Source organism: Aquarana catesbeiana, linkage group LG04, assembly GCF_042186555.1.
Source record: "Aquarana catesbeiana isolate 2022-GZ linkage group LG04, ASM4218655v1, whole genome shotgun sequence".
NCBI lineage: Eukaryota > Metazoa > Chordata > Amphibia > Anura > Ranidae > Aquarana > Aquarana catesbeiana.
The window spans coordinates 97873353-97898178 of record NC_133327.1 but is presented as its reverse complement, the minus strand read 5'-3'; the positions used below and the strand labels follow the sequence as shown (position 1 = coordinate 97898178).

Genomic DNA, 24826 nt, shown 5'->3' with positions numbered 1-24826 from the left:
GGACATGTACCCCCTGTCCAGGACCCACCCCTGATACCCTGTACAATATAAATATATATACTGTACATACACATATATATATATATATATATATATATATATATATATATATATATATATGATATAATATATACAGTATATCATTTTGCACACTGTATATTGCTTACAGTTCTGTAAAGGAGATCATGAAAACTTTCTATTCCAGAGGCACGTGTGTTGTAACACCTCCACTTCTCTGCGCCCTGGCCACTGCAAGTATTCAACTCTTCTGCATTGGTCAAATACCTGCCTCCTTGCCACACACAGTGATTCCTCTTGCAGGCTGGTAGGCCCAGTAGTGATGTATGAGTTAGCAAGGGGAAATACAGAGTGCAAATAGGGAAGTAGGTAGAATAGAATACCAAAAGTATGGAATGCCTGCATTAGTGAAGCAGCAACGTTTCCAGACATGGGTCACCAAAAAGGTAAGTATAGTTGATGTTCTTTACAGAAAGGGGGTCATTTGGAAACTCCTATCCCATGCAGCCTTGGAAAAACAGAGAATGTGGCTAGTTTCTTGCAGCAAAGTGTTGCTTCTTCAGTATTTTTTTTTTATAAGGCCCAACTATTCTGGCATGTGAATGGAGCCTCCCTCTCCCAGAAAACAGTTCTTCAGACTTCTGATTCACATATGAGAAAATAATGTCACAGGAACACTATGATGAAAAGCCAGCACACGTTTGTAAATCCGGATGGCGAGTTTACTGACATCCTATATCAGCTAAAAAGATAACACTAATGTTTTGAGGGCATGGGGGCTCTCTTTATCAAGGCGACAAGCATATCTTGATACCTTAATAAAGACAGCTGCCATGCCCTCAAATCTTCAGTTATCTGTGTTTTTGCTGATATGGGAGGTCAGTTAATTCTCCATCTGGATTTGTGTGCTGGCTTATTTTTCTTTTTTGATCTATAAGGCACCATAGTCAAGCACCCACCCCTATATAGGAGCTTTTCCCAAGTCTGTGCAGTTTAGTTTGAAGTACTGTCAGGCACACTATGATATATTTCCAGAATAATATAATCTAACGTCCATGTCTGGTAGGAACAACAACACTATCACGATATAATCTCACATTTATGCCTGGCATGCTTGTTATACTCACTATGAAACCTAAGGGGTTTAATCTTTTTTGCATTGTGTAAAAAAGGCGATTTGATCCTCCTCTTCTTCCACTGTCTCAAAAAAAAATAACCTGATATTTACAGAGCCAGTGGACAGGCTACGCATGCTCAGTTTGGTGTGTATTGCTAGAGAGTTTTTTTTTCTTGGGAGTGTGCATGTGATCAGCACAGGGCCACTCAGCACTGTCCAGACACAGGATCAGTGCAGTATGAAAACTCCTCCTACAAGGTTTACAAGGAACTGATAGAAGTCACAAGGCTGCTATATACTGCTAATGAGAAAAGGTATTTATCAGTTTATATTTACTAAAATAATTGCATTTCCATGTTCTGTGTACTGTGGGAGACCAGATATAGTGAATGCAGGTTCTGGGTTTAGGAACACTTTAATAGAGAAAATTGAGTACTGTCCGTGATACTTTTTTTATTTGCACTAACATACAATTTTTCAGGACAAGCTTTCGGGGTATGTCCCCTTCTTCAAGGTCCAAGCAGTACTGATTCACAAATTTTTAAGCAGCATGTTAAAGAAAAAAAAAAAAAAATTTGTGAATCAGTACTGCTTGGACCTTGAAGAAGGGGACATACCCCGAAAGCTTGTCCTGAAAAATTGTACGTTAGTGCAAATAAAAAAAGTATCACGGACAGTACTCAATTTTCTCTGTCACAATTGCACTAATACGGCTACAATCAAATCAAGTAACACTTTAATGAAAGATTTCTGATACTTTAAGTAAAGTCTTAAATTATTGCAAGTTCTCTCAGCTGAAGACAAGCAAATCAACGGAATACAATACAAGTAACACTGTAGTTCTCAATGCAGCTCTCAAACAAGAGAAATATGCATTGCTGCCACTAGGGGGCACTGCAGGGGGAAAGGCTCTAGTATAGTTTGCTTGTGGGCTCCATCTTGTACCTCCTACAGTTGGATGATTGTTGGGATACAGTAGATGATTTCTGTCCTCTCAGGCCTTTATTGACAGCTAAGAGGGTAAATTCATTTGTCTGAGAAATGTATATTTATTATCTTTAAGCCCTGGTTCACATTGGTATGATTTGACATGTGATTTGACATGTCAAATCAGTGGCAAATGCCGGCAATCACACCGTCCTAAGTTTTTGTACTACTTTTTGCGACTTCGGGCTGCGATTTACATTGACATCTGTGCAGAAACCCGCACAGATGTCTCTGAAATCGCGGCCGAAATTGGGACTGACATGTGGGAGTGAAATCGTGTAAGTTCAGCTGAACTCGCACGGCTTAATTCCCGCAGCTCAGTGTGAACCTGGGCTAAATGATTCATATTATAATATTCTCCACCATCACAGCATAATATTTCCCTAGAGTCTGGTCAGTAAATAGTTTTTTCCTCTCCTCGTCTCAGTAAAATGGTGAGACCAATATCTAGAGTTTGGAATCATTTTTATAGTGCAATTTCTGCCGAGAGCAAAGCTGCAATTTGCAGATATTGTGAGAAGAAATATTCTTTTCCAAATGCTACAAGGATGACAAAACACATGCTTGCATGTGTATATACAGTATCTCACAGAAGTGATTACACCCCTCACATTTTAATGTAAATATTTTATTACATCTTTTCATGTGACAACAATGAAGAAATGACACTTTGCTACAATGTAAAGTAGTGAGTGTACAGCTTGTATAACAGGGTTAATTTGCTTAGTACGTTTATATACACTGCATTTCACCTTCCCAGTGTAGCAAAATGACTTCCAATTTGTAAAACTACTCCCCAATAATTTTAATTTTTTTCCTATGGCTTAAAAATTTACGGAAAATGTAACATCTCTAAGCAGGACCATAAACCTTATCATGATATATTCTCACATTTACGCCTGGCAGGACCAAAACCCTTAATATAATCTCACAACCTGGAAGAACCAAAACTCCCATCCTGTTTCTGGCAGGACCAAAAATCTGATCTGATCACATCCAAGCTTTGCACTACCAAAAATCAATTCAATTAATACAGAATGTAAAATGCACAAACTATTCACACACACTCTTAACGGGTATTTCCAAGTTTTGTTATGTTTTTTATGTATTCATAAATGATCTTTTGTGCCTCCATAGGAATCTGAAAACCTTATGTAGAATATAGAGTAGTCTACACAGCAGTTGTTCATTAATCATGCCAGTATGTAATCAGCAGTGTACTCTGGGAAGCATTTTAAGTGACAGGAAAATAACTACACATTTACATCTCTAATTACATTTGCTGGTGATGAATAAAGAACGGAAGTTAGAAATTCTGAGTGTGTTCAATGAATGATGCAGGAAGATATTCATTAATGAGACATCATGACTTAAACAGGACCTGTCACTAGCACAAATACAAATATAAAACTGTAATATGACACAAAACTGTAGCTGCAGGAAAACATTGACAACATAGAGACAATTACCTTTATCAACATGCTTTATCCAAAAGAGAACATCATGTGAAGAGTAATTAAAAGTGATCAATTATATTTACCTTCGGAGCTCCACTGTGCAGATCTGATGCTCCTTCTTCAATGTTATATATACAGTATTAGAGAATTATGTGCTTCACACACCACCTGTCTGCCAGAATTAAATTCCCCTTCAAAAGTTTTTATACCCCTTGAAATTTTCCACATTTTGTGATGTTACAACCAAAAACGTAAATGGATTATATTGGGATTTTATGTGATAGACCAAAACAAAGTGGCACATAATTGTGAAGTGGAAGGAAAATGATAAATGGTTTTCAAAAATGTTTACAAATAAAGATCTGAAAAGTGTGGTGTGCATTTGTATTCAGCCCCCTTTACTCTGATAGCCCTAACTAAAATCTAGTGGAACCAATTGCCTTCAGAAGCCACCTAATTAGTAAATAGAGTCCATCTGTGTGAGACACTTAGTGAACAAACAGCATCATGAAAGCCAAGGAACACACCAGACAGGTCAGGAATAAAGTTGTGGAGAAGTTGAAGGCTGGGTTCACACTATGTGCAGCTGCGGGGCACAGCAGGGATCCGGTGCATCCCCATTCACCGTTTCAGGTCAGAATTAGGACAGAATTTTTGGCTGAAGTCGGACCTGAAACAAAGCCAAAGATGAACAGGACTCTTCTGCTGTGTGCTCCATGGCTGCCCCGGAGATGTGTGAACTGGCTCTATTGAGAGCCGGTCACACTCTCCTGTCATGCGAATTGGATGTGGGGAAAATCTGCATCCAATTCGCAATAGTGTGAACCAAGCCTAAAGCAGGGTTAGGTTATAAAAAAAATATCGCAAGCTTTGAATATCTCATGGAGCACTGTTCAATCCATCATCCGAAAATGGAAAGAGAATGACACAACTGCAAACTTACCAAGACATGGCCAACCACCTAAACTGACAGGCAGGGCAAGGAGAGCATTAATCAGAGTAGCAGCCAAGAGGTCCATGGTAACTCTGGAAGAGCTGCAGAGATTCACAGCTCAGGTAGGAGAATCTGTCCACAGGAAAACTATTAGTTGTGCACTCCACAATCTGGCCTTTATGGAAGAGTGGCAAGAAGGAAGCCATTGTTGAAAGAAAGCCATAAGAAGTCCCATTTGCAGTCTGCGAGAAGCCATGTGGGGGTCACAGCAAACATGTGGAAGAAGGTGCTCTGGTCAGATGAGACCAAAATTGAACTTTTTGCCCTAAAAGCAAAACGCTATGTGTGGCGGAAAACTAACACTGCACCCTGAACACACCATCTCCACCGTGAAACATGATGGTGGCAGCATCATGTTGTGGGAATGTTTTTCTACAGCAGGGACAGGGAAACATACAGCCAGAGCTACAATGGAATGGTTTAGATCAAAGCATATTCATGTGTTAGAATGGCCCAGACAAAGTCCAGACCTGAACCCAATTGAGAATCTGTGGCAAGACCTGAAAACTGCTGTTCGCAGACGCTCTCCATCCAAACTGACAGAGCTTGAGCTTTTGGCAAAGAAGAATGGGCAAAAATGTCACTCTAGATGTGCAAAGCTGGTAGAGATATACCCAAAAAGACTTGCAGCTATAATTGCAGCCAAAGGTGGTACTACGAAGTATTGACTCAGGGGGGCTGAATACAAATGCACGCCACACTTTTCACATATTTATTTGTAAAACATTTTGAAAAAAAACATTTATCATTTTCCCTCCACTTCACAATTATGTGCCACTTTTTGTTGTCTATCACATAAAATCCCAATGAAATACATTTACGTTTTTGGTTGTAACATGACAAAATGTGGAAAATTACAAGGGGTATGAATACTTTTTCAAGGCACTGTATGTGCTGGTCCAATTACATTTAAAGTGCCTAATATGAATTGCATATATTGCCAACAAGAAGAGAAGGAGCTTTAAAACAAGCCATCACTTATCTCTCTAGCTACTTGTACTGTGAAGTAATTTATTCTCAAATATCCCCAAAAATCACAACAAAGACTCTGAAGTTGGTTTCTAACAGCTTAGGCCTCATTCACACAGGCTCTGAGGCCCATACAGTAAAGGGCATTTGTTAACACAAATAAAGCTACATGCAGGCAGACTATGTTAGTGAATAGAGACATAGTAGGTGTGCATTTGGGGTCATGCACCCACCCCTGAAGCGTGTTAAACTTGGATGTGCAGTTGTGTCTGTACAGCTGCTGCATCTCTATTCAAACATTGGCTGTCTGCATGCAGCTCCAGGCGGCTATGGACGTGTAAAAAAAATGCTTCATTCATGTTGAGCAGGCTTCAGAGCCCATGTGAATGAGGCTTTAGGAACACCAGCTGTTTGTTTACATAAGATGAGTAGCAGCCTGCCAAGATTCTGCTGTCCATACATAATAGCTGAAATTTCAGTGCTATTGTGAACTTTGAAGATTATTTTCCAAACAATGCCTATAGCTACAGAGGCGAGTTGGACTTGTTTTCAAGTGTGTTCACTGCTTTTTTCAGAATATGTAAATACCTTAGTGTGCGTAGTCGGGGCAAAGGTTTTACTTTAACCACTTGCCCACTGGGTACCTTTTCCCCATTCCTGCCCAGGCCAATTTTCAATATATGCCCATATGAGATTTTTATAATTTTTTTCACACGAATAGAGCTTTCTTTTGGTGATATTTAATCACCACTGGGTGATTATTTTTTACTAAACAAATGAAAAAAGACCGAAAATTTAGAAAAAATATTTTTTTCTCCTTCACTTATATGCGCTGATGAGGCTGCATTGATGGACACTGATAGGCGGTACTGATGGCACTGATAGGCAGCACTGATAGGCACTGATTGTCAGCACTGGTGGGCACTGTTAGCACTGCACTGATAATCAGAACAATGGACAATGTCCCTTTAACACAAGCCAGTTATCGGCTCTCTTGTCTCCTCACGCTGTCAGCATGAGGAAAAAAAAGCCAATAACTGGCTTGTGCGTTTAAATCCATGATCAGCTATCATTGGACGCAGCTGATCACGTGGTAAAGGGCCCGCTGTGATTGGCCCTTTACCCCAATCTGTGATCAGCTGTGATCACAGTGCGATCATGGGAGGACGTCCATGAACGCCCTCCCGGAAAAGTAAGCCCCTGCTGTAGCCGTCTTTCGGCTATAGCGCAGGCAAGAAGTGGTTAAAGCCATGCTGTGATTTGACTTTACAGGGCAAAATAAAATGTTTGCTTTACCCCGACCCCTCCACAAGCACATATTCTTATCTTTCCTTTATTATGCCACCCTTCTGTTTAGCACTGGGAGCTGAACAAAATATGAAGTATGTCCGGGTAAAATTAAACATGTGGCCCACTCCATATGACAGTAGTTACTGGCAATGTAGTCTATAACCCTGTATAAGAAAGGCAAGTATGAGTGTTTGTGGACGTCTGCATTAGGGTGAACCTGTTGCTTTGCTATTCAAGTGCAAGAAAAAGGTTCACTTTAAAATGGAATCTTCAAACCCACTGAAGAATCATCACAATCCAGCTCTAGGAGCTGGCAACCCAATAGAAAAAATTAAACATTTGAAAATACACTGTTTAGGAACCAGCATGGTCCTATCACAGTCCTTGTCTCTTAGCCACAGGCTAAAGTTACATAAGTGAAAAGTCGCTTTCTTTTAAATGTATAGTTTTATTGGCAGAATTCAGTTTGTATCATAGGCGTGTGCATGGAGTGTGCTGGTTGTGCCTGGGCACACCCTAATCACCCCGTGTGGTACAGATTCTCCCTGCTGATCACCCCTTCTGCAGCGCTGCTGGCTTCCCTCCTCTCCTCTGACTACTACTGACACATCCACTGCTCTACTGACTGACACTACCCACTGTCCTACTGACACCAACATCTGCCCAACTGATACGTCCACTGCTCTACTGACTGACACCATCCACTGTCCTACTGACACCGTTCACTGACCATGTTTTAGTACATTTAAAAATGTTTGTTTTTATTTATAACGTGTGTCATTTTTGTAAATATTTTATTATATCTTTTCATGTGACAACACTGAAGAAATGACACTTTGCTACAATGTAAAGTAGTGAGTGTACAGCTTGTATAACAGTGTAAATTTGGTGTCCCCTCAAAATAACGCAACACACAGCCATTAATGTCTAAACCACTGGCAACAAAAGTAAGCGCACCCGTAAAATGTCCAAATTGGGAAAATTAGCCATTTTCCCTTCCCCGTGTCATGTGACTCATTAGTGTTACAAGGTCTCAGGTGTGAATGGGGAGCAGGTGTGTTCAATTTGGTGTTATCGCTCGCACTCTCTCATACTGGTCACTGGAAGTTCAACATGGCACCTCATGGCAAAGAACTCTGAGGATTTGAAAAAAGGAATTGTTGCTCTACATAAAGATGGCCTAGGCTATAAGAAGATTGCCAAGACCCTGAAATTGAGCTGCAGCACAGTGGCCAAGACCATACAGCAGTTTAACAGGACAGGTTCCACTTAGAACAGGCCTCACCATGGTCGACCAAAGAAGTTGAGTGCACGCGCTCGGCGTCATATCCAGAAGTTGTCTTTGGGAATTAGACGTATGAGTGCTGCCAGCATTGCTGCAGAGGCTGAAGGGGTGGGGGATCAGCCTGTGATCAGACCATACGCCGCACACTGCATCAAATTGGTCTGCATGGCTGTCATCCCAGAAGGAAGCCTCTTCTAAACATGATGCACAAGAAAGCTCGCAAACAGTTTGCTGAAGACAAGCAGACTAAGGACAAGGATTACTGGAACCTGATGAGACCAAGATAAACGTATTTGGTTCAGATGGTGTCAAGCATGTGTGGTGGCAATCAGGTGAGGAGTACAAAGACAAGTGTGTCTTGCCTACAGTCAAGTATGATGGTGGGAGTGTCATGGTCTGGGGCTGCATGAGTGCTGCTAGCACTGGGGAACTACAGTTCATTGAGGGAACCATGAATACCAACATGTACTGTGACATACTGAAGCAGAGCATAATCCCCTCCCTTCGGAGACTGGGCTGTAGGGGAGTATTCCAACATGATAACGACCCAAACACACCTACAAGATGACCACTGCCTTGCTAAAGAAGCTGAGGGTGGTGGACTAGCCAAGCATGTCTACAGACCTAAACCCTATTGAGCACCTGTGGGGCATCCTCAAATGGTAGGTGGAGGAGCGCAAGGTCTCTAACATCCACCAGCTCCGTGATGTCGTCATGGAGGAATGGAAGAGGACTTCAGTGGCAACCTGTGAAGCTCTGGTGAACTCCATGCCCAAGAGGGTTAAGGCAGTGCTGGAAAATAATGGTGGCCACACAAAATGTTGACACTTGGGGCCCAATTTGGACATTTTCACTTAGGGGTGTACTCACTTTTGTGGCCAGCGGTTTAGACATTTATGGCTGTGTGTGTTGAGTTATTTTGAAGGGACAGCAAATTTACACTGTTATACAAACTGGTCACTCACTACTTTACATTGTAGCAAAGTGTAATTTCTTCAATTTTGTCAAATTAAAAGATATAATAAAATATTTACAAAAATGTGAGGGGTGTACTCACCTTTGTGAGATACTGTATGTTTCCTGCTTTGCAGTGGTTGTTCTTTACTGCTTCTTACAAAGCAAATTTATGATTCGACCAATTCATTGAAAGCAGCACACTCCCTGCATAGGTGATCCACCTTTGTTAAAGTTGACTTGAACTCAAAAAGTGAAGATTTGCCAAGATTTGGGAAACATCTAGAAATCTTAATTGTGCCTAAGCAATAATTTTAAAAATGTGTCCAGAATTCCTCCAGAAAATCAGCAATGCGTTTCCTGGTATTTTAGAGTGCCTAGGCACTCCTGTGCATATAGCCTCATATCTGTATATCTGCAGTGTGAGATCTAATGCACAGCTATCCCGGACTGCTAGCCTCAGGAGATTTGGAGTGAGATTTGGTGATGTCACCACTGTGCTGCTCACTGTTCTCCTTGCTGGAGCCCCTGACACAAGGAAGCAAAGCCCTACTTGTGCAAAAATGGCTGTCTCCACACAGAGACACATTGTGGAACAAAGCATAATAAGTTGTAATAGGGAAAAGTTCAGCTGGAGGGAGACCACAGGAAATGCTAGTCTATTTCCCTTGGCTTGTTGGAGATGTACTTCTCATTTCCTGTCTGGTGAAACTGTTTTCATTAGAAATGGAAGTAAAGGAAATCTCTCAAAAGGTACCCCAGCTAGCTGTAGAAACACCATAGGGATTCTAATTCTTTATAAATAAATGTAGCTGGACATACGCTTAAAGCAATAATGCCTGAGCCACTGAGTGCATCAGTCTTCTGCTGCTGCTGAATTGTCTAATCCGTAAACTGAACCCCAAACCTCCCTATGCTGTCTGGCAGGAATGCCTAAATCACATGCGTGACTGTGCAGATTTTTAAGTCATTTGGTGGATTATCAAAGTTTAAATGTACGTATTATTGATGCCCAAACTGCAGGTGCCTGATCTGCACCAGCGCCATTAAAACATCATAAATGTATAAACAAACACAGGGCTTAGCTAGTGCAAATTCATAAATCATATCAGAAGGTAAATATCATACATTCAGTAAATATAAAAAGTTCCACAATTGTGAAGAAAAGTACTCGTGCTCCAATGCAAAATATAAAATTCTGTGTTCCACTATTCAGTGTGCAGATGGAGTGCCCCACATGGATGTACACTCACCCTGGATGTTGACCACCTATCTCTAGTGTGGTCACTTGTGCCTTGTGGGGAAAGAGACCCCTAGATGGTATCTTTAATGGTCAGTCATATTGTAGCTAATCCTCCATGGATTTTGAGAAAAAATGACAGAGGGAACTGCCCATAACATAAGACCGTTTTATTTAAAAGATTGGTAAAACCAATATGTACTCAAATGTACTGGTGCCTAAACCTGGCACCCGGTGTGTTCAGCATAGGGGATAGTCTGCTCGGCATCCAATGTATACCGCTGAATCGTGGTTTGGCTCGGTTTCCTGTAATCATTTCTCGGGCAGATATGGTGTCGCGATGACGCAATCAAGCCTCTTGAGGTTATCAGCGGTATCCATCGGATGCTGGCCGCCCTTGAGGCACACATGCTGAACACACTGGGTGCCAGGTTTAGGCACCAGTACACGTGAGTGTACCCACGTTTGTTTTACCAACTTTTTAAATAAAATGGTTTTACGCTATGGGCTATTTCTTCTGTCATTTTTTCTCCCCATCCTTGGAGGATTAGCTGTGTGTGACTGACCATTAAAGATACCATCTAGGGGTCTCTTTCCCCACAAAGCACAAGTGAGCAAACTAGCGATAGGTGGTCAACAGCCAGGGTGAGTGTACATCCATGTGGGGCACTCCATCTGCACACTGAATAGTGGAGCCCCAAATTTTACATTTTGCATTGGAGCACAAAACACTTTTCATCACAATTGTGGGACTTTTTATATTTACTGAATGTATGATATTTACTTATGATTTATGAATTTGCACTAGCTAAGCTCGGTGTTTGTTTATACATTTCTGATCTGTAGTGACGTTGTCAAACTCACATATACATGGCTGCTGGCAATTATTGTTATATATTTGTTTTTTTCTTTGGCTCTAAGTTATTTTAGTTTCTCTCATCAAAACCTCATGTCCTGGGTTCCTTTTTCTCTTCTTCCTGTAGTAGTAATGGTGGATGGACCCTAATAATTGAAGAAGATGGCACTCTGGCTGACAGAAAATGGGTTAAAGGTACATAATTTAACATAGATGAGGAGTAGTATTCAAGAACAGAGGACAATGCAGAGGGCAGTGCTGTAGAGAAGGTGCTGCTCAGTGACATTTTTTTTTTTTTCTAAGCGGGTCAGAGAAGGAGAAGGAATTTTTTTGAAACAAATGGTGGAGTTGGCCTTTAATTTTGTACAATGGATATAAAAATACAGAACACTATGAGAATCCTGTTTAATTGTTTGTATTAAGCCAAACAAGAGAGGCCAGGTGCAATTACTTGTACATTGTACATTCAATTTCATGGCTGTTGTAGCATTCATGCTTAACCTGCATTTGATTCCCTGGATACTCCTGTGAATTGCAGGTCCAGAGTATGGGCACTGCTATGCCAGGTTGCTAAATAAATGCAGAGCTGACATCATATCTAGAGGACTGTGATCTGTCTTGCTAGAAATACCACCTTTGAAAAACACGTTTTTGAAATATTCAAGGACAAGCAGTCAGTATTATTTATTGTCCATCAAAGCCTTTGTCGTGTAAGGGAAAAAGCATTTACTTCTAGGAAAATGCATACACAGGCATTAGAGGAGACTTAACTGTGCACGCAGCTGATGATAGCTTCAGTTCTCAAATGTTTTCTTCATGCTCGAAAAGAGTTTTATAAAACAGTAATGGCATTTTCAGGAAGGATCAAGACAAAAAATGTGGCTCATGTACAGTATATAGCCAAAAGTGTGTGGACGCTCCTCCAAATTCTTGCATTCAGGTACACAAAGTTATGCCCATAAAGACATGGTTTGATTCATTTGTGTGGAAGGCACCTAATGGCCTGCACAGGACCGTGACCTAATCTTATGGAAAGCCTTTCCACAGGAGTGGAAGCTGTCCTCCAAAGGGGAATGGGGGCATCTCCATAATAATGGCCATGGCTTTGGAATGGGATGTCCATCAAGCTCATATACTTCAGGTGTGATGGTCAGGTGTTCATAAACTTCTGACCATATGGTGTAAATAAAGTCCACCACAGGGTCTGTATTAAAAAAAGAAGTTTGCAGGCAGGTGAAGTTAGTTATTTTGCCACTAGGTGGCTTTGTACCAGAACAATATCTGGTTACAGTAAGTAGGGTCATCAGGCGCTCGGCCCCTTTTAGGTAGAGCCCTCCTGCGTTGATTTAATGGTTGAGTCAGTTCCCTGTTATAAGCCCGGTTGGGAGGAGCCCTAGGAGGACTGGGGGCATTGAGGCCTTGTGGATGTAACAAGCACACGTAGGCCCTGGATAGGGCAAGAGGCCGGGAGGGGTAGACCTGCACTCAGGAAAAGCCGGCTGTAGTCTCTTTCCCTTATTGAGGTGAGGGCTAGGGCGGATGGCAAAAGGCCTCTCAGTCTCAGGCCAGGCCAAGAGTTCCCTGTGTTAGGCTGTTTCCCTGGAGGGTCCCAGGAGAAGTGTACCTAAGGGGGAGGTGACTAGAGAGAGCACAGTCCTAGGAGTACTAATGACCCCGGGGGGGGGGGGGGAGGGGAGACAGAGAGGGAGATGGCTGCCAAGGTGCTGCATATGCTTTCATATGTGACTACTGCAGATCGTTCACTAAATGAGATTGACTGTGTAATGTCAAGTTATTCCAGAATGCAAGTCGATGTGATGTGACTATTATGCCATTTCCTTAATTCCATCAGTAAATTACAGCAACTACGTTATGGGTGAACATTCCTTCCTTTGGGGATGTAAAGGTCAATGCCCGGGAATGTTGTGTGGAGGCCTCTGGCATTGAGTGGGGCACAAGATGTCGGAGGATTTGGCCTCAGCAGGGGAGGAGAGTGTCCTAACAGGATAGGAGCGGGGATAGGGACTTGTGCTGTAGTCTCTTGGCACCAAATCTAGCCAACCATGAAGCCCCTGTTACAACTTGATATTTTGTTATTTTTTTTATTTGCTGAAAAAATTGACTTTGACAGTTTTGCCAATTCATCCAAAAGGCACATCATTTTTTTTAACCTCCTCCCGCCCACTGTATAGACAAATGGCGGCCGGCGGGATCCTCTCTCATTCTGGGACAACGTCACATGACGTCGCCACAGTCTCATCGCTCCTGTGCTCCCGTGGGACACGGCGACAACTCTGATCTCGGTAAAGAGCCTATGACGCAGCTCTTTACATATGTGGTCGGCTGTGTCCAAACACAGAAGTGCCGTTTATCGGCTGTCCTCGCCTCACACTGACAGAGTGAGAGGAGAGGAGAGCTGATTAGTGACATCTCCTCACAGGGGAGACTGTACAGCTAATCGGGGCACTGATCATCAGTGCCCTGATTATCTGTGCAGCCCCAACAGTGCCCAGCAGTGATGCCAGTCAGTACCCATCAGTGATGCCACTGTGTGCCCATCAATGATGTCAATCACTGCCCATCAGAAATGGCAGTCAGTGCTGCCTTCCAGTGCCCATCAGTGCCTGCTCATCATTGCCACTCATCATTACCGCCTATCATTGCCCATGAGTGCCGCCTATCAGTGCCCATCAGTGCTGCATATTACTGCCTCCTCATCAGTGCCATATCATCAGTGCCGCCTTTTCAGTGCAGACTATCAGTGCTCATCAGTGCAGGAGAAGAATTATTATTTACAAAATCTTCTGACAGAAACGAAGGAAAAATTTTTCTTTTTCACATTTTTCAATCTTTTTCCTTTTTTATCTAGCAAAAAAAAAAAACAAGGTGGTGATTAAATACAACCAAAATAAAGCTCTATTTGTGTGAAAAAAAAATGATAAAAATATCATTTGGGTACAGTGTTGCATGACCGCGCAATTGTCATTCAAAGTGTGGCAGCGCTGAAAACTGAAAATTGGCCTGGGCAGGAAGGGGGTAAAAGTGCCCAGTATTGAAGCGATTAAGGTACATCAAAACATTTTTTAAATAAATACATCTTGTGTTTACTATAACCAGGCAAAATTTAATTTGTAGACAGATTTCATTATTTAAGACAAAGCATAGGAAATAAACTTATTTTTCACGCAGGGCAGCTGCAGATCAGATTCCATAAACTTTAGTTTTATATTAAGGCCCAAAGAGAATGCTCAGTTTTCACTGTTATCTTAAATTAAGTGGAACTTCTGCCAAACAGATACTGGATACACTGGGGAAAGGTTAGGTCCTCTAAAGTACAGTACACATCATAAGAATATCGGGAGAACGATTGTCTGATTGTCCTCGTTGTTTCACAGCAAATCAAAACCGATGAACAAAACTTTATACGCAAATTCTCATACGAAAAAGGCTTTTTTTGTCGTTCATTGTTTCCGATCATGCGCAGTCTTTCTTTTCTGATTTTTCTTGTACGAAAACGGTACACATTAAATGAAAATCGTTCGTTCTGCTCCCGTATGAGAAAAATGTTGAAGTTTGTCACTTTGGGAATTTTCGTATGAAAATTCGGAATTGGCTGGCGAAAGTTGTGGACACACTATACGAAAAATCTTTGGACGAAAAGGTTTGCCCGGTTTTTTTATAGTGTGTACAAGCCTTTTTAGTTTACTTTCACTATCAGTGAAGCGAGAGGAAATCTAAAGGTAAAGAAATCCCACCTTTGACAAATGTCACCAGGACTGGTGCTCTGAATGGACAGAGGGCAGCATTTATAACATTTTCTCAGGCAGAAAATAGGACAAAAAAAATTTTAATTAAATAAAAGGGAATTTCACAGAAAAAAATGCCTGCGCTTTGGTAAAGAAGAGGAATCGCACAGAATTCTACCAGTGTGCAGTCTGTGTTCTTTTTGTCTTCTGAGGTCTCTGTAACCTGCTGATATGTTAGGACAAGCGGCAGGTATGATTTATAAAGCATGAAGCTGCTGTCCCTATTAAACAATCAGATTGCTGTTTTTTCAATTTCCAAATGCATTACAGAATGAAGGTAAAGAATATGAAGATAGTTACAGGCAGAAGCCATTAAAACATGTTCACTACATTGGACACACATACTTCAAAACAGGTATACTTTACTTTCCCTGGCATAACACAGAAAAGGCTTACCATCTCTTACTTCAAAAGCCAAGCTTGTTATTTTCTGTGTAATAATCATCATTGGCCTGTATTTAAAGGAAATAAAACAGTTTAGTCGAACATATTTGTCTTTTTAGAAAGGCAACAGTTTCAGTTTAACCAATCTTACCAGAAACAATCGCTTAACTAAAGTGATATTAAATCAAAAAGCAAACATTTATTATATTACAGCTTACCATTTCTTACATGTGATGGCTGTATTCATTTTCTTATTTTGACTTTCTTTCTTCTATTTTCATCTGGTGATCCAGCCAGTAAGTTGTTTTTCAAAAGAACAAGCTCTCCAGCAGAATGTATCAGTTACAGAGACAAGACAAACCATATGACACTAGCAGGGGTGCTTAAAATGATCAGTTTTTATTTATTTACATAAAACGTTTATCCCAAAAGGAAAAAAAGACCGTTGCTGTGACTGCTTATAATGTATTAGCTGGAGTTTGGCTTCAATTTTAAATATGCTAGTACATCTATTACTCCCCTCCAGACTGACAATGCTGCTGTCCAAAGGTGCCCCTGTGCTCCTTCATCCAGAGTGGGGGCACTCTAATACAGGAGATGTGTTACTGGTCAGATCACCAAGTGAAAAAAAAAGCCTAAAAAAAAGGAACTCTTATGTAGCAACCACATCTAATGATTGGTAAGCTGCAATATATTACATTTTTGGCTTTGGGTTTATTAACGTTCACTATTACATTTAGGTCTTAAGCACAAAGATGTTTATTAGCTGGAAACTCCTCATAAAATCCCCATCCGTGTGCATGAGGCCAGGGAATCTGCCAGGTCTAAAGAAATTGATATTCAACCAGCCTGCCGCAGTTTTACGTCGGCTGTTTGAAGGAGGATATCGTTGGTATGGCAGTAGCTAGCTGCCATAACCCCGGTATCATCTTCTTCAGCGGGTGGTCCGCTACAAGATAAAAGTGGTCTCTGTGGCGGATTCGCCGCAAGATCACTTTTATCGGTGGCGGGAGAGGGCCCCTCCCGCCGCGCTCCAGTGCCCTCCGCTGCTTACCGGAGCCCTCGGCAGCAACGGAGGCGATCGCGTCTCGTCTCCTGTTAGGTATTGAGACAAGTGAGGGGAAGATAGCCCCCACCCGTCTCCATAACAATGCAGGGCGGAAGTGACGTCAAAACGTCACTTCCGCCCACAGCTCTTAAAAGGGACATTTTTTTAAAACGATTTTTTTAAATGACAATTTTTTTATTTATTTATTTTTTTTATTGCATTTTAGTCTAAATATGAGATCTGAGGTCTTTTTGACCCCAGAGCTCATATTTAAGAGGTCCTGTCATGCTTTTTTTCTATTATATTCCTTGTAATAGGAATAAAAGTGACACTTTTAAAATTTTTTTTAAAAACAGTGTAAAAATAAAAAAAGGTAAAATAAATAAGAAAACAAAATGTTTTTAATTGCACCCCGTCCCGATGAGCTTGCGTGCAGAAGTGAACGCATACGTGAGTAGCGCCTGCATATGAAAACGGTGTTCAAACCACACGTGAGGTATCGCCGCGATCAATAGAGCGAGAGCAATAATTCTAGCCCTAGACCTCCTCTGTAACTCAAAACATGAAACCTGTAGAATATTTTAAACGTCGCCTATGGAGATTTTTAAGGGTAAAAGTTTGTCACCATTCCACGAGTGGGCGCAATTTTGAAGTGTGACATGTTGGGTATCAATTTACTCAGCGTAACATTATCTTTCACAATATAAAAAAAAAATTGGGCTAACTTTACTGTGGTCTTATTTTTTAATTCAAAAAAGTGTATTTTTTCCCCAAAAAAAGTGCGCTTGTAAGACCGCTGCGCAAATACGGTGTGAAAGAAAGTATTGCAATGACCGTCATTTTATTCTCTAGGGTGTGAGAAAAAAAACGTATAATCTTTGGGGGTTCTAAGTAATTTTCTAGCAAAAAAAACTGTTTTTAACTTGTAAACAACAAATCTCAGAAAGAGGCTCGGTCCTTAAGTGGTTAAAGGTTTTGCAAGTACTAATCCCATAAATAATTTCTACATGGCCAGGAATCCCCGGGGATGCTGAGGGCCCTCTGTACACAACGCCATGACTTTCACCAAATCAGTGCTAAGCTCGGTCCCACCTTGATCTAAATCTGAACCTGCTTTGCAGCCATTCAAAGAAGGAACCCTCACTGTGGCCTACAATTGGAATTCTTAATTGAGGGGCTTAGTCCCTGGTCAAGATACAGCTCTAGGCCTGTGTTCATTGCGCTCCAAGGTTATGAGGGATTTCTTAGAACCAGAAACTGATCTGGGGATCAACATACAGTACATCCGGAAAGTATTCACAGCGCTTCACTTTTTCTACATTTTGTTATGTTACAGCCTTATTCCGAAATGGATTAAATTCATTCTTTCCCTCAAAATTCTACAAACAATACCCCATAACGACAAAGAAGTTTGTTTAAAATCTTTGCAAATTTATTCAAAATAAAGGAAAAAATCCCACATACATAAATATTTACAGCCTTTGCCATGACACTCAAAATTGAGCTCAGGTTCATCCTGTTTCCACTGATCATCCTTGAGATGTTTCTACAATTTGATTGGAGTCCATCTTTGGTAAATTCAGTTGATTGGACGTGATTAGGAAAGGCACACACCTATCTTTATAAAGGTCCCACAGTTCAGTGCATGTCAGAGCACAAACCAAGCCATGAAGTCTAAGCAATTGTCTGTAGACCTCCGAGACAGGATTGTATTGAGGCACGCATCTGGGGAAGGGTACAGAAAAATGTGTGCAGCATTGAAGGTCCCAATGAGCACAGTGGCCTCCATCATCCGTAAATGGAAGAAGTTTGGAACCACCAGGCCTCTTCCTAGAGCAGGCCGTCCGGCCAAACTGAGCTATCAGGGGAGGAGGGTCTTAGTCAGGGAGGTGATCAAGAACTTGATGGTCACTGACCGAGCTCCAGCATTTCTCTGTGGAGAGAGGAGAACCTTCCAAAAGAACAATCATCTCTGCAGCACTCCACCAATCAGGCCTGTATGTTAGAGTGGCCAGATGGAAGCCACTCCTCAGTAAAAGGCCCATGACAGCCGCCTGCAGTTTGCCAAAAGACACCTGAAGGACTCTCAGACCACGAGAAACAAAAAATTCTCTGGTCTGATGAAACAAAGATTGAACTCTTTGGCCTGAATGGCAAGCGTCTTGTCTGGAGGAAACCAAGCACTGCTCATCACCTGGGCAATACCATTCCTGCAATGAAGCATGGTGGTGGCAGCATCATGCTGTGGGGATGTTTTTTAGCGGCAGGAACTGGGAGACTAGTCAGGATTGAGGGAAAGATGAATGCAGCAATGTACAGAGTAGAGCTGCACAATTAATCGTTAAAAAATCGTGATCTCGATTCACCTCCCCTGACGATCTCTTCTGCAGAGGTTGCCGATTCTTTCATATAAACAAGTAGAGAGACTACTATCTGCTCACTCAGCTGTCAAAAGAAAGCATCCAGGCATTCTGCCAAGTCTTTAACTTGAAACATTGTAACTAAGCTTCCTTCTTAGATCAAAGGGATAAAACTTCTGTGGGCAGTCTGCCAATTTTGAACAAACTGTAAATGCGGGAAGTTTAACCACTTAAATCTTTTTCTGATACTTCTTTCTTAAGTTAAAATCAATATTTTTTGCTAGAAAATTACTTGGAACCCCCAAACATTATATATATTTTAGCAGAGACCCTAGGGAATAAAATGGCAATTGCTGCAATATTTTATGTCACACTCTATTTTGTGCAGCGGTCTTTCAAATGCAATTTTTTGGGAAAAAACACTTCAATGAATAAAAAAAAAAAAAAAAGAAAGAAACAGTAAAGTTAGCCCAAGTGAAGCGCTGTGAATACTTTCTGGATGCACTGTAGATACTTGGCACCAAAAAGTGCTCGCAGTTTAGCAGTATATGGTTTGGAAACTCTTTTAGACATGACAGGTTCACTTTACAGAGAATCTGTCACAAAGCTTCTCTGGGATTAAAAACCTTGTGGTTTTTCACTTAAATTGATTCTATTCAGTTCAGCAGGGACTGGCCGAGATTTGATCGATCAACTTGGGTACAAGCAGCCTGTTGGATTTTACATGCAATAATTGCTAGTGGCTATTATAGACGTTAGCAATAATCACTATGTTTTCCCAGCGGGGACGACCCTTCCCCCCTACTGGGAGAACATAATGGCTCCGTGGGAGAGATTTCCCCATCAACCCCAGCTGTGGTGGGGGAATCAAGCGATTTTCTTTCCTGCAACCAAAAATGCTCGTAATAGTGAAAATGCATAATTTAAAGCCAAACTAAATTCTCTCAACCAATATTAACTCCTATTAATCCTTATGCTGCTAGCATTTGTAAATGCATAAAAAATGATATTTTCTTGTTATAAACTTTTGTTTTACTTTCCTTAGTTGCTTTCTGGTTTCTGGCATAGGTCAAAAATATGTCCTACATCCCAGGAGTCTTCATGTGCAGATTGTTTTCATTCATCAGGAGGTGGGGAGGAGATGCTTTTTCAGCTAAGCACATCCTCCTGTCTGCATGCCGGAACTAAAGGCAGATGGATTCCAGGAAGTAAATGCTACACGAACCCAGTGTTAATTTTACCGTCAAATTTTGATTTAGTTTTAGTCATCGTTTTGACTAAAATGCCATTTTAGTTTTAGTCGTATTTTAGTCATCTGAATTATTCTAGGTTTAGTTGTATTTTAGTCTACTAAAATAGTGTTAATTTAGTTGACGAAAATATTTTAGCCGACTAAATTAACAGTGCATGAATCATCTGCCCTTACTCAAGATGGTCATGGCTAGAAATACTAAGGGGCGGCTTTTAAAGTGATTTCTCAACTAAATAAAGCGTGAAGACATGGATTGATGTGCAAGTTTGCTTTGAATATTAAAAATGATTTAAATAGCATTTTCAGTTAGTGGTGCTCAAATACAGTTAAGTTCCACTTTAAGCTGACCTTTCTCAGCCTTTTATATTGAAGAACCCTTGAAATAACTTTCCAGTCACAAGAAAGCCCTGCTAATAATTACTATATCTTCACTGTACATTAGCAAGATGGTTAGTGGAAGGAATGGTCCTTACATTTGTGGTCAGTGGGAATCCATCTCTTACAGATAACTACAAAAATGATTGGTGTCAGTGGGTACCAGTGGCGGCTGGTGCTCAAAATTTTTGGGGGGGTGCAAACAAACTGAAAACATTTTGAAAAAAAAACATCAGTTGCAGCCACTGTTCCATCAAACGCAGCCACTGTGCCCATCAAACGCAGCCACTGTGCCCATCAAACGCAGCCACTGTGCTAAACGCAGCCACTGTGCCCATCAAACGCAGCCACTGTGCCCATCAAACGCAGCCACTGTGCCCAAACGCAGCCACTGTGCCCAAACGCAGCCACTGTGCCCATCAAATGCAGCCACTGTGCCCATCAAATGCAGCCACTGTGCCCATCAAATGCAGCCACTGTGCCCATCAAATGCAGCCACTGTGCCCATCAAACGCTCATCTCCCGTCCTCTCATCCTGATAGGCATTCAATAGTGGCGCCTGTTGTTTCAACCAATCAGGTGACAGGTAACAGACCCAAGCACCTGATTTGGCGGAGACGCAGTTCAGTGTTAGGAAAGCGAATAGTCATTCGCTTTTCTAACACAGCTGAGTGGACTGCAAGCGCTAAGTTCACCTATTTTGCAGCCTTAGAGCCTAACTTACCAGCTCCGCTCGGGCCGTGCTTTCCACGGAGCTTCGGACGTCACTTCCAGGTTCTCTGTGGCACAGGTAAACCAGAAGTAACCTCTTAACTAAAACAACAAAGCACCCGCCCGTAGTGATACTATGAGCGGATGTTGTTCGGCACGATGGAATGCGCCGCAAAGCAGGTAAAAATCCTGCCAATGAAGCGCCTTGTCTGCAATCTCGTGATTGCACTGACGTGGCGCTTCCCATAGTGCACGAACACAGTGCACTTAAAGGAAATTTTTTTTCAATTCTTTTTTAAGGGCCTTTTTAAAAAAAAAAAATTAAAAAAAAAAAATTTTTTGGGGGGGGGGGGGGTGGCCTTAACCGTGCGCCCCCTATGGACGGGCCGCTACTGGTGGGTACTTATCTAAGGCGCAGAAATTGCTCATCGCTCAGGCTGGGTTCACGCTTATGCGAACCGGATGTGGGTTCCCCGCATCCAATTCGCATGACAGGAGAACGTGACCAGGTCTGAATGGAGCCACTTCACACATCTCCCTGGGCCGGCCGTGGAGCACACAGCACAGGGCTTCTGGTCAGTTTCAGGTCTGAATTCAGACAAAAATTTGGACCTACTTAGGACCAGAAACGGTGAACAGGGACACACTGGACCCCCTGCTGCAGCCGAACATTGTGTGAACCCAGCCTCAAGGAACCCCTAGAAACCTTTAGACGAAGCCTGCTTTACACTGTGAGTTAGCGTTTAGCAAGTACCCCTTCTTTAGAGTCATCTGATTCTGTGACTTTGGCTGTATGTCTGTGTTCTCTGGGACTAGATGAGAAGGACTCCAGTATCTCTCTCTGTTATCTTTCCCCCATGCACTGCTCAGCATGGTCAGGGGTGACTAGCAGTGACATTGTACAACATGATGGAAGCTTTCCATGGAGTCAAAGATTATACTTATCTGCCATGGAAAGAAGATAATCAGCAATAAAAGCAGTACAATTGTAAAGCTTTGAGTCATAATTAAAATAAGGACTTTTTTGATGCCAAGTCTGCCCAGTGCTGGTATAGCATGTCAGAGAGTTCGATCATGTAACCATCAAACTGGCACTCAGACATACCTCTATTTACACACAAGCTAAAGTAAAATGTGAATGTTTAGGTTAAAGTAGAATTTTATGCTCATCTCAAAAATGCAGCCTTAGTTAAGTAAAGCAGAATTATACTGCATCTGAGCACCACAAACCAAAAGTATTTAATACACTTTTTAATATTCAAAGCAAACTCACCCATCCATCCATGGCTCTGTGCTTTATTTTGTTGCAAAATCACCTTTTAAAAACACCCCCTTAGCATTTCTGGCCATGCCCAACTTTAATAAGGGCAGATTCATGTAGCATTTACTTCCTGGAATCCATCTGCACTTAGCTCAGGCAGGAGAGTGTGCTTAGCCGGGAAAACCCTTCCTCCCCTCCTGAAGACTCCTGGGATGTATGACATTATTTGCCCAGGCCTAGCAACCAGGAAGTAACTGAAGAAAAAAAAAAAGTTTAAAACAAGTAAATATGATACATTTTCCTATCTATTTACTAATGCTAGCAGCATAAGGATTAAACAGTCAAGGTTGATTGAGGGAGTGTTCCGCTTTAAGATTGGTCTGCAAACCTACTTCCCCAGCTGAATGTGCAATTTTACTCATTCATTCTGCTAGGCAAACAGAGTGACAACGCTGTGCTATGGCTATCCAAATCAGGGCAGCATTGTCACCCTTGTGTGCAATGTAGCCAGTTGGACTACAGGAAAGCACTGGAAGGTCTTGTTCGCACCGTGTTAGCGTTTTTCTGCATACCACCACTCACATATGGTGTAAACAAATGTTTTCTACGTGCCCTGTTCACACTATATATGTGCAGTGGTGTGCGCAGCTCAATGGACATGGTGTGAAAAAGCATTACACCAAAAGGAGTGTGTCTATAAGCGTAGTCACTGCTGATTAACAAACCCCTAGATATGTAGCTGGCCACAACTAGCCGTGCCTTCTGAAGTCATCAGCAGGAGTTAGCACATAGCTCCCAACTGTCCCCGATTTCCAGGGACTGTCCCTGATTTGGAGCAATGTCCCTCTGACCCTCTTTCCACCTCATTTGTCCCTCATTTTGGTCTGATCTATATAGATGTATATAAAATGCACTTTTTATCTTTCAAAACGTATTTCCCAGTGCTAAACCTTTCATCCAAATTCTAAATTGCTGCATTTGTCAATTTTAAAAGCCAATGTAAAGGAATAGTTTTTTTTTTTCTTGATTATGTCCCCTTTAAGGGGGTGTGGCAGGGGGTGTGTCCTATGCCTACATACGTTTGCTAGTAGGTGTCCCTCATTCCCATCTCAAAATGTTGGGCGGTATGTTAGCAGCATGCAGAAATACAATAGAGCGTAGGCAGTGGCTGGCACATCACAGGCGCTGCATAAACCTTCTCACCACTATCAGTTCAATGTTCGGAGCATTACATAGCTAACATCATATTCTGACAGAGGGCACACCAATATCCCTATTTTTATTGATCAGTGTGTCCTCATCAGTCAGCTTGCACGGTTCCCTGATCCTGGGCAAACTCTGCAAGCAATACCAGATTTTCTGAAGCACCTCCCACCCAAAATCCAGTGAGCACATCTCAGCAGTCAACAACAGCTGCACCAACATTTCTTTGTGGGATTGCATGGTAGGGTTTCCAAGCCTTTAAGGCCTGCAAAGAGTAGAGTACCAAATTTGCTTATTAATATAATAATATCTACAGGCCGGTCGTGGAGCTTTACACTGTATGTATATAGCATCTGCAAGACAGTATCCTTTTAAATAAAATGTACTAAAACCACCAATATCCCATTGCAGGAGACTTGCCAGTTGCTGGCGGTGCCAGCTGTCAGAATACAATAGCCTCACTGGGAGATTCACCAGATTTCTAAGCTTATGGGCTAAACAAAAACAATCTAGTGTATGGCCAGCTATAGACATAGACTTACAGTGTAGAGTGTTCCAAGGTGTGTAGCCTAGCTCTGAGGAAGGGGGTGCGCCCCCGAAATGCGTTAGCTGCACCCCGTGTTTTGTGCATGTCCATGCATTGTTTTTATGGCCTTTTGTCAGTTGCATTTTGTGAGTACCCACTTTTATATAAAACATTTTTATTATTAAATTATCTTTGGTAATGCACTAGGTTTGCGCACATTCCTTTTCTGTTTTTCTTACAGTGTAGAGCAGGGATATTAGTGGATCTCCAGCTGTTGCAAAACTACAAGTCCCATCATACCTTTGCCTCTGAGTGTCATGGTTGTGGCTTTCAGAGTCTTGCTATGCCTCATGGGACTTGTAGTTCTGCAATAGCTGGAAGTCTGCTAATTGCATATCCCTGGTGTAGAGTGTCTTAACATGGTCATGAAGTCTAATAGGCACCAAAAGTGGCCCACAGCTCTTTGTAATTCACAATGGCCTGGTCAGACATGGCCCCTCCCATTCTCTGCAATATTGTCTGTGTGATGACGTGTGATGAGGGGCATAGCTGTTACTCAGCTCTGCTAACATAGAACACTGCAGTGTGAGATTGGGAAGTAGAATTTTCACTAAGATAAAAGGGTATTTTAAAGCATTTACAAGCAAACATCAGTAACAAACCATAACATGCTGGAGCACAGGGCTATAAAGAGAGAAAATGGAATAAAACATCAGTTGAGCTTTAAAAAGTA

The 24826-nt window shown here is 41.7% G+C and overlaps 1 protein-coding gene across 1 annotated transcript in view; it reads right to left on the bottom strand.

Annotated features, from left to right (window-relative positions):
* Positions 1–24826, bottom strand: part of MBOAT2 (membrane bound glycerophospholipid O-acyltransferase 2) — a 319612-nt gene that overhangs the window by 89242 nt on the left and 205544 nt on the right. The window contains exon 5 of the mRNA XM_073625406.1: positions 15370–15425. Within this exon, the coding sequence (XP_073481507.1) occupies positions 15370–15425 (56 nt within the window). The remainder of the gene's footprint in view (positions 1–15369; positions 15426–24826) is intronic.